At 35.2% G+C, this 11624-nt stretch overlaps 1 protein-coding gene across 1 annotated transcript; it reads right to left on the bottom strand.

Moving 5' to 3' along the window:
• Positions 1-8686: 8686 nt before the first annotated feature.
• Positions 8687-11011, bottom strand: LOC107926930 (protein DETOXIFICATION 49). The gene has a single exon (XM_016857875.2). It carries the CDS (start codon positions 10754-10756, stop codon positions 9149-9151), a length of 1608 nt encoding a protein of 535 aa, XP_016713364.2. The 5' UTR covers positions 10757-11011; the 3' UTR covers positions 8687-9148.
• Positions 11012-11624: the final 613 nt, after the last annotated feature.

Genomic DNA, 11624 nt, shown 5'->3' with positions numbered 1-11624 from the left:
ACCGCTTTGGCTTCAGGTTCAAACATTCCATAATGGATTGAATCCTTCAACTCGATAAATGGCTGATGCAGCTGCTAGCGGAACCATCAACAATAAAACACCTGATGATGCTTATGAGTTCATAGAAGAGATGTCATTGAATAACTATCAGTGGCAAGTCATGAGGACAAAGCCAACGAAAACAGCCGATGTTTATAATGTCGATTTGGTCACCATGCTCTCTAATCAGGTAGAACTCTTGAATAAGAAAATTGATGGTTTTCTTAGTTCTTCACAGGTTCACTCAGTAATGTAATACGAAGCAAGTGGCGGTGGAACAAGCCATTCGGAATACCAACCTTATGGCCACAACATGGATAACGAGCAATTAAACTACATGGGTAATAATCCTCGACCTCAAAACAATCCATATAGTAACACTTACAATGCAGATTGGAGGAACCACCCTAATTTCTCGTGGGGCAGTCAAGGAAATCAAAGACCACAACCACCTCCAGGCTACCAACAGGAAAAGAAGTCGAACCTTGAAGAGATGCTCTTAAAGTTTATATCGATGTTAGAAACTCATTTCCAGAACACCGAGATAGCACTTAAAAATCAACAAGCGCCAATCCAAAGGCTCGAAACTCAGATAGGCCAGCTTTCCAAATTAATCTCCGAACGACCACAAGGTAGTTTGCCAAGTAACACCGAACCTAACCCAAGGGAACAACTCAACGCGATTAATGTTCAAGATGAAGAAGGAGTCGTTGAGCCTAAACTACAACCGAGGCAAGAAACTGTGGTAAGCAAAGGTCAAGGTGAAGTAGATAACAATAAAAACAAAACGGTAAATGCCGAATATAAACCTCGTGTGCCATACCCCAACGCGACAAGGGAAGACCGCTGAGATGAACAATTTGGTAAATTCCTTAAACTCTAAAAAAAATTACATATTAACTTACCGTTTATTGAAGCCCTATCGCAGATGCCGAACGCAATGAAATTTTTAAAGGAGCTTTTAGCAAATAAGCGGAAATTGGACGAGGCATTGCACGTGGAGCTAAACGTAATTTGCTCAGCTATTCTCCAAAATAAACTACCGAACAAACTAAAAGATCCATAGAGTCTTACAATTCTTTGCTTAATTGGTAGTTTAGATGTTAATAATGCATTAGCTAATTTAGGGGCTAGTATTAACGTCATGCCCTACAAAATGTTTAAGCAATTAGGTCTCGGGAAACCCAAATAAACTAGGATGAGCATTCAATTAGCAGATAAAACTATAAGTTCCCTAGGGGTATTATTGAAGATGTACTAGTTAAAATTGATAAATTTATATTTCCCTTTGACTTTATTGTTCTAGATATAGAGGAGGATAGTAACACTCTTTTAATTCTGGGAAGGCCCTTTTTAGCAACTACTAAAACAATTATTTAAGTTGGCACAGGTGAAATCACACTCTGTGTGGGAGACGAAACAATCACTCTTCAAGCTCGCAATTCTGGCAACACATCGGGAATTGAAGGTGATCGTTTAACCCATTCCTATTAAACTGACAATATGGTGCAACCTTATTTGTAGGAAATAAGTCTAGAGGAAGCACATGAGTCATTTGCAAGCAATAGTAGAGGACCTATTCATGAAGATCGAAGGCTACAAATCGAGGAGTCGATGAATGGCGGACGCATAAACCAAGAACACCCGACAAATCGAATCTACGACAGAACGAGCTCAATACCTTTCCAAATCAACTTAAAGTTGGAGATAAAGTCTTATTAGATGCCGCCGATCCTCACATTGTCACTACCACATCAAATGACGAAATCCCTCTCACGGTACTCAGCGTTTTCCCATATGGCACAATAGAGGTAAGTTACCCATCATACGGTACTTTCAAAGTAAATGGACATCGTCTCAAACTTTATAATGGTGAGAATTTTAAAGACAATAGAGAGGAGCTACGACACCACAAACCGCCTTGAATAAACCAACAAGGTAATAGTCGAGCTTTGACTATAAACAAGCGCTTTTCGGAAGGCAACCCAAGTACTAACGGTTTTAAATTATTTAAATTTCAAGTTTTAAACATTTAAGTCACTAACAGAGTATTTGAAACACAGGTTCCCAACACCACATGGCAGATCACACAGCTGTGCTTAAGGTCGTGTGACCAACACGGACGGAAACACGGTCGTGCGAGACGGTTATGCGAAAATAGGGTAAAATTTATCTTCCCCAACACGGGATGCGATAAGTTGTCACGGGCATGCGACCTGGCCGTGGTCAAATCTATCGAATGCACACGAGCGTGCGGCACGCTCGTGTTTATCACTCGTGGACAAAACTGTCAAACTAACACGGGCGTGCGCAGAGCTACACGACAGTGGGAAAAGCGAACCACATCAAAAACGGGCGGGACACGATCCACATGGGCATGTGAACCGGCCGTGCTGCTTAAAAAAATATTATATTATTTCTCTTATTATATTTTTCTTTTATTAAGTTTTAAAGATTCAATTTTTTTCTTTAAAAACACGACTTATCTTTATGCCTACAACCAGATTATTCCTTCAATTCTCCTTTTATCATTCAGAATCAAGCTTGCCCTCCAGCTTTATTTCCAATACTCGATCTCGCCTATCCAAGAATATCATATCACTTCTCTCTCTATCTTATTTTTGTACTCTAATATCTATTTTTGTACATCAAGAGCAATGTACATCTTAAGTGTGGGGGGTATTTATTTATTATCAGAAAAATCCCTAAATGACTACCTTGTTCTTTTAAAAAGCTCTCATATCATATTTAGGATAAATTTTGATTGATTTATGATTTTGATTGATATATCTTGAATTAAAACATAGGCATTTATGCATTGATTGTTTAAACTTTAAGACATTAGAGAATCTAGCATGATAAGTTGATTTTTAAGAATTTAGAATTTTAGGTTGTTTCCCCAAAGTTTAGGTATTACTTTGAGTTGGAATTCACAAGTTTTAAACATCAAAAAGCCATAATTTTTGTGAGATTTCTAAGCCTTTTGAGCATCTATTAATTCTTTCATGCTCACTTTTATTATTGCTTTGAGTGCGTCAGTATTGAACTGTTATTCTAGAACTTGCTTTATTATGCATGTTGAGACCACACTATTTGATTTGATATGTCAAAATGATTAAGGCATTTAGGATTAACCCACTCATGCCATGAAAAGCCTACCTCCACAATTAACCCCTAGTAAATCCCCTTGAGCCTAACAAGCCATTTCTTATATTACCCTTAATATTAACCCTTAACCCATTATTACTGAAATCCCCTAAATTAATCCCTATTTTTGTCGAGATGTGAGTTGAATAAATTGCTTAGCTATGTCTTGTTCTTAATAGTTAGTCTATGTTATTTGACTTGTTCGTAAAAAAAAACATGTATACATATTAGTAGTGATCTTCTGTTTGTAAGCTTCAGTATTTAAATTCCATAGTCTGAGAAAAACTCTGTTGTACGCAAGTGATGTTTAAATATTTTTTCTAGCTAAGTAATTTTTTGATTCAATCTCGATTCTATCCCTTTCATTCATCTTGTGACCACACCCCCTAACCAAGCCTCATTACAACGCTCTAAAGACCTTTTGATTGATATATCATCTTAAATTATAGTGGTGGAGATTTGATTTTCATGCAAGCCTATGGTAATGACTTTTCATTATTGACTATTGAGTGCTTCATTTATTTTCCTTAAACACCTCGAGTGATTTGAGTGAATCTTTAGTGAGGATGTGAAACTTTGTGATATTCTAAATCAAAGGCAATTACTTAGATGAGGGGAGACACCTATGTTTGCATGATTGAATACTCAACTTGGAATGTTTGAAACTTTTATGTTCTTTTAGTTGAAGTCTCAATGTATGATTACCTATGAATTATTTTGAGATATTATCGATAGAAATTATAAATTGAGAGAAATTTATTTTGATTATGAGTTGAGAATTTTGCTTGAGGACAAGCAAATGCTTAAGTGTAGGGGTATTTGATAAACCGTAATTTATACATATTTTTACCCCATGTTTAATGCATTTTATGGATGATTTTCCATTAGAATTGGAGAATTCGATGCTCCTAATACTTTAATTTCATGTCTTATTCTTAGGAAAGCATAGGAGAGCGAAATGAATGAGAAACGGGCCAAAAATGGAGAAAATGTGCCAAAGTACGAAATCAACACGGCCTGGACCTCCTCACACGGGCAGACCACACGGCCGTGTCAATTTGGCAGGCTCGAGCACGACCTAAAGTAATCGCACACGGGCGTGTCCCTGCCGAGCCCAAGTTGAGTCCAATTCAGAAAAGGCTAATTTTGAGGGCTCTTAGGCATTCTAAAGCTTATAAATACACCCTAGAGGAGGAAGAAAAGAAGGGACGGAGAGTAGGTGGTAAGGAATTACTCCAAGAAAGCCGATTGATTCATCTCAAAAGCCGGATTCATCATCAAGACTGAAGATCTCTCCTCAATTCCCCTTCAGGAGTTTTGGGTTTTCTTTATGTTTTGTATTCTTTATTATTCTGAGATATTTTCTTATTTAGTTATGAACTAAATCCCCTAAATACCTAAGGGGAATGAAACCTAAGACGAATCTTGTTATTATTTTCTGAATTGTATGATAAATATTTAACTTGTTCTTAATTATGTGTTCTTAATTCTTGTTTTGATATCCCAGGATACCGATTCAAGATAAGCTCTTATTCAGAGGAGGAATAGACCCTGTTTAAGAGTACATTTGTCATAATTAAGCGGAGTTGATTGCGCGCCTAGACATAGGGTAACAAGATTTTGCCGGATTAGGGTGAAACCTAATAAGGGGATCCATAGATCGAGTTAATGTAACCCTAGAGTGTTAATTAGAGAAAAGTCTCGGTTATTCAATCTAGGGATTAGACGTTATTAGTCTTGAATAGGGATAATAACATAACTTAGGGATCTCTATGGAACAAGTTAAATGAATAAATCGTCCAATTCGGAGCCAGAATAATAAGTATAGTCTAGGTGGATTTTTCCTTAGGTATTGTCTTCATTTAATCGATTTTTCCAAAAGCAATTCCCCAATTCTATTCTCTGTGAGTTCTTAGTTTAAATAATTAGTTAGTTAAAAAAAACCTCTTTATTCTTAGGCTAGATAATTCTAGTACTTTTAGTTCCTTTGGGTTTGACAATCCGGTCTTGCTAAAACTATACTACTGTTCGATAGGTACACTTGCCTACATCGCGATAATAGTTAGTTCAAGAACGAATAATTATAAATATTTAAAACCTATCACGAAATCACGCGATCATTGATCCTTCTTAAAGTCTTTGCTCCATTCTTGTTACACGACAATGAGCAAAGAAGGGTAGCTATAGAAGCCCATTTTTGCCTGGGCCCAACCAAAAAATCAAACCAAATATAAAAAAAACAACAAATAATAAGAGTCCAAATCCATTTACAAAAAAAAAATCAATCAGGTCCAAACTTACAAGCCCAAATGGCCTAAAAAAATATAAAAAAATCCTAATGGCCCAGTGGCTCACAACCTAAACTGTTTTCAGAAAAAACAGAAACCCTAGTGCCTCTTGCGCCGCTCCTCATGCCACGTAAGCACGTTCGCGCCCCGAGGTCTACCACCATCAATGCCTTTACCACCGTTGACTCAACCACCACCTGCAAAAAAAAAAAGCAACACGCAAATAATAGTAGAAAAATAAAAAAAAATAATGTTGTAATTCAGCTATAAAAGAGCCTACAAAAACCGATTGTAAAAGGGATTTATTTAAATAGAATCAGAAAAACAAAAAAAAAGTTGATTCTTTTATATTTTTATTTTTTATTTTCGAAAATATATATGATAAAATAAAAATGAAACCTTTTTTTTACCTTTATCATCGTTGCCATATTCTCCCTCTGTTTTGAAAGGCTGATGGATCGTCGGGGATTCGCCGAACGGTCGCGACAAAAGAAGATTGAGAGTCAAAAGGTTCCTTTGATTTTTATCGAATTTTAGTGGGTTTTTTTTTGTTATTTTGACCTCAGATCAGGGTTGAGCGAAATAAAACGGCAAAAAATGGTCTTTTTCGTGAACTCCGACCACCGGGGACTGCAACCGTCGTCGCCAATGATCAATGGTCGCGGCGGAGCAACAGCGGCTCCTATGGTCGGCCTAAACAAATTTTCAGAGAAAAAAAAAGGTTAAGGAGATTTTTTTTAAACAAAAGGGGAAATAATTTTTTTTTACTTATATAAGCATATCAAAACGATGTCGTTTTGGCCTGGGTCTCTAAACCCCAAAATAGCGTCGTTTTGGGTCCAACCCGATGACCTGACCCGAATCCTCCAAGGATCACGTGTTTTTTGAAGGGAGGGTCTAATTACCGCTCTAGTCCTTCCGCTTTTTAATTGTTTTTCAATATGGTCCTAATTCCTTTAATTTTTTCTTTTAGATTGCACCATTTAATTTTATTTTGTTTTCAATTTAGTCCCCTGATTTGCCAAAGAAATAGTGCGTTTAATAGGGTTTGGTATATTTTCCCATTTAGTCCTTATTTCTTTTCGCGCATTTCATTTTGGTCCTTTATTTTGTTTTATTAGTTTTTTATTTACAATTTGTCCCCTAAATTTCATTGAAATTTTGATTTAGTCCACTATTTGTTTATTTATTTATTTTATTACATTTTAGCCCTTTTATAATTTATTTTATCCCGATTTGTCCCCAAAATTCCACTTAAGTTTTGATTTAGTCTTTCTTATATTTATGCATTTATTTTATTGTAATTTAAGCTCTTAATTTTATTTCAATTTTGATTTAATCCTTATTTATTTAATTTCGGCCCTGTATAGATTTTTTGTATTATTTTTTTTATGTTATATTATTTATTTACTTATTTGCTTATTTATTATGCCTTCATTTTTTATTTAAAATTGGTTTTTATTTTATTTTATTTTTATCTTCTTTTCATCGAGCATTTATTTATTTGTTTTATTTATTATTATTTTTTATTACCTATTTATATTTATGTATTACTTCTTTTTATATATACTTAAAAATTAAATTGTTTAAAGTCTTTTATTTGCGTAATTTTTTATTTATTATCTTTATTATTATTTATTATTTTCTTTATTTTATTATTTCTTATTATTTTTTATATTTTCATGTCATTTTTATTTATCTTTTAATCATGCGTATTCCATTTTTTATTGATCTTAAATTACATCATTCATTTATTATTACCATGATATGATTATCAATATTAATGTTGTTATTATAATGATTATTATTATTATTATTATAATATTCCTTCATTTACTTGTTATTTATCATTCTACTTATATAGTCATTTTAAATTATTTCGTTATCGTTATATTATACATTAGGTTTAAATATTTATTCATTTGTATATCACGCCCGGATAAATTAAATGCATATCACCTTAAGTGTTAGTTCCTTTTTTCGGGCGATGCATATAAAAGGAAAATTTTTGAACCAAGGTAAATGTTCATTATTTTGGAATTAGAAAAGTCGTGTTCCTAACTTACGGAATATGGCTTCCTTCTAAAACCGAGATAGTCGAATATCTATTTTAAAATAAATATAAAAAATAAGATTTTAGCGTTTGTTCTCGTTTACAAGAATTTAAGACATTGTATCCTAACTTACGGGACATGATCCTTTCTTCTCAATTAACTTGAAGTAAACCCATTTTCGTGAAAATTAATTTAGTTAAGTAATGTCTTAATAAAGGATCGTATTTTAAAATCTATTCAAATTTCCAATTTTCGACACTAAAGACATCAAATAATCAATTAGGTACCAATTTTGGGTGTAACGAGGGTGCTAATCCTTCCTTTTGCATAACCAACTCCCGAACCCATTTTATGGATTTTGTAGACCGAAAATAATTGTTTTAATAAATCAAACCTCTTATTAAAACGATCAAATTACGAGGTGACCTGATCACGCCACTTAAAAGTGATTGGTGGCGACTCCATTTTTGTTTTTTCAAATAAAAAGTCGATTTCACAAAAAAGGTTTCGACAAGTATGATCCGAATCCGATTCTCCATATATGTTTCCTAAAATGATATGATCTTCATTGATGGCTAGATACATTCCATAATATCACCACAACCTAAAAATTTGATTCAATAAATTACTAATAGCTCGAATATGTTTGTCGCAATTAGTTAGGGAATGAGCACTCCCTCTAACGGTTTTTCCATATTTTGAACATATTGAAAAAAAAAAAGGAAAAAATATGAAATGTTAACCAAATAAATATTGAAGTTGAGGTAGAAGTTAAAAAGAGATGATTCAAACGTAGACGAATTATGATCTGCATGTTTGAGCCTATGCTATAGAAAGTCAAATTCAGGTATTCGACAATAGCAATATGTCGTAATTCCAGTTGGTTACTTGAATTCGTTTTTTTGAGACAACAAATATTGAGGCAGGCAAAGAAGATAACATGGGATTTTATAACTTTTTAACACCATATTGTCTAATATATAAAATTTCAATACGCCAATTATTATTATATGAAATATGTTCTTTGTATCATATTGTATTATATTTTAAGTAACCTGGTGTCTTCTATTTGACAAATCCCAATTGAGAGACAGAAGATGGACTCCACTTTATAACATTTATTGAGGTTCGAAATTCAGTCGACAAAATAGAAACTACTCAATCTTTGCCGGGTGTGTCCAAATGAGTAAAGAAACCATTTCTAAGTTAGTGTCAAGTAGTCTTTAAAAAGCAAGAGAAAATCTAGATTTGTTTTGTTGAATTGATATTTGGGTCGTAAAACTCAATTTTTTTAGATTAAATTTTCCACCCAAATGAAAAACGGGGTTTGAACCTATACCCCACGTGTCATTTTATGACACTAACTCGTACGCGCAAAGTACGATGTTGATTTTTCGATACCCGATTGAGAAATTGCTACGTTGTACGCGCAACGTGATGCATTTCCAAACAAAACGACACAACAAACATGGCCGGACTAAGAAACTTGTACTGTTTGGTTCACAAATCTATGTTCTGTTTCTCCGTTTTTTCCATTCCGAAACACAAAGAAATTCTATTCTGATCAAATTCACAGAAAAAAAAAACAATTGGTTAGAAAAATCAACCCCTGCTATTAACTCAAATCAGACAGGTAAGTTGTTTTTGTTTTTTGTCATGATGTAATAACCCTGAAGATTCTTTCATACTCCCATCCTGGTTGGCGTGGTCATCATCATCAACAGGGACCTCTCTGGTCAGTTCCTGCGCCCTCCAGGCTTGAAAGTCCCAATCGGTGCGAATCACAGTGAACAACATGGTTAGCAAACACGAACCTTGGGCGGCTAGAAGACCAAGCCAAAGACCTTTGAAGTCAAACCCTGCGAAGAAACTTAGCCACACTGCAACTGGCATGCCTACAAGGTAAAAACATCCCAAGTTGATGTTTGCTCCTAATTTTGGCCTCGCCGTTCCTCTTAAAACTCCGCAGCCTGTTGTTTGTGGGCAGTTTCCGAGCTCACAAAGTCCAAGTATAGGCAAAACCATGGATGTTAAGGCGATGATTTCCGGGTCTTGGGTGAATATTGCAGCCCATTTTTTTCTAATCAATATAGCAAAAAGGAATGCGGAAAATCCGAGTACCGAGCTCGATGAGAGGCCGACGATTGCAGCTAGTTTTGCTTTGTTTGGATTGTTAGCTCCAAGTTCATTTCCGACTCTTGTTGACACACCAAAGCTTAAGGAAGATGGAAAAATGTATATAAAAGATGTGGTTTGAATTAAAATACCCATTGAAGCAACAGTTGCTTGTGGATTTAACAACAGCCCACATAACAAAATCATGATTTCATACCACCACCATTCCAGGCAAACTGAAATGCAGCTTGGAATGGATAAATTCAATAAATATTTCCAGCCTTTGAAGCAGTCTGAGGAAATTCCACCCCATGTTTTCTTGTACACCCCGGAGATTTTCACGTAAACAATCAACGAACCTACGAGATTGAAGTTCGTCCAAACGGACCCCAAAGCAACGCCTTTGATGCCAAGATTGAGCACCGAAACAAGAAGGTAATTAATGGGAATGTGGAGAAGAATCGCCAGAGTCGAACAGTATGTGAGAGGCAAAGTTATAGACTGAGTCCTCAAATATGTACGCAAAGGGTGTAAAATGGATTGTGCAAGAAGGTCTGGAAGAGAATAAAGAATGTAGGATTGAGCTTCATTGGCCATATTTTCATCTTGGCCGCAAAAGAGAAGGATATTTTTCATGCTGAACCACAAAGAAGCAATGGCAATTGAAGTCAAAAGAAGCATAAGTATCATTTTTTGCATGGTGAGGCCAAGAACTTTGAATCTTTTGGCACCAAAAGCTTGACCACAGATGGGCTCCATCCCCATGGCAAGGCCAGAGAGAACGGAGTACCCTGTGATGTTAGCAAATCCAATAGCCAGTGAGCCACCAGCTAAAGCGAGCTCCCCTAGACGCCCAAGAAACAACATGGAAATCATGGATCGAGAGTAGAGCAACAGCCCCGTTAGTACCATCGGGAAAGCTACGTTGGCTATGCAATTCAATTCACCAATTATTGGAGACAGACAAGTCTTTTCTGAAGTCATGTCTTGTCTTTGTTCTGTTAGGATCTTGAGGTTCAAAGGAGTACTTAACATATCTGATTCTTGTACCACGATTGTAGCAAGATTTTCGTGATCCAAACTCTGTTTGCAAGATGAGGAGAAGCCCCCCATGATTGTGCACTTCCTTTTTATGGTACGGTGAGAAAACGAAAGTGGGAAGAGCACTAAGGGTAAACCAGAGAGGAATTTGGGTATAATCGTTTGAAGGAGAGATAGCCAATTGGGGGGGGGGGACTGAAAAGATGGAAAGAGTATGTGGGTTTTAAAGGGGTTTTTAACCTGTGGAGACAAGAACAATTGACAGATCGAGCTTCCTTTTATGAACGACCAGGAGATGTCACTGTTGCCAATTGGGTGTGCAAATGAAAAATCAACCCCTGAATGGGAACTCGCTTTGTTTAAAATTGCTTCACAAGTGTGAAGTATTTATGAGGATATCGGTTTAAAACCTATTTGCCTTTTACCTTCTTTAATTGATCTAATTAAAGGGGGAACAAAGCCTTTTTAACTCTCCGATTTTACGTTTTTAGTTGAGGAAACATAATAAATATTTGGACGGTTATATGTGGACCTAATTATACACATGAGGAAGCTTGCTGAACCTCTACTGTTTTGTTGCTCAAGCAACCCTCTCAATTATCTTATTAATTTCCACCAATTGATTGGCTGCTTTAATAATGTTTAAACCCTCTTCTTTTCGGGGACCTAACCAAATAATTTTTTAAGAATGCCCATGGCTATGCAAGTTGTTTGTTACTGTTAGGCTTGAGTTGATATTTCATACCTTCTTTATTTTTTATTGATATGATTGAGGTTAAAATGATAAAGGTAAAAATAGTGAAAATTAAAATGTATAAAATAATATTTGTATATATTTATGAAAATATCCAATTATTTTTAAAATTTTATAATTAAATTAGTAAAGATGAATCTAACCTGTTAGGTTGAATTAAACATTAATACTCGATTTACACATGAA

This window comes from Gossypium hirsutum, chromosome A08 (genome assembly GCF_007990345.1).
Source record: "Gossypium hirsutum isolate 1008001.06 chromosome A08, Gossypium_hirsutum_v2.1, whole genome shotgun sequence".
In the NCBI taxonomy this organism is placed as follows: Eukaryota; Viridiplantae; Streptophyta; class Magnoliopsida; order Malvales; family Malvaceae; genus Gossypium; species Gossypium hirsutum.
The sequence above is the reverse complement of the archived record's forward strand: the minus strand, read 5'-3'. Positions and strand labels throughout refer to the sequence as shown.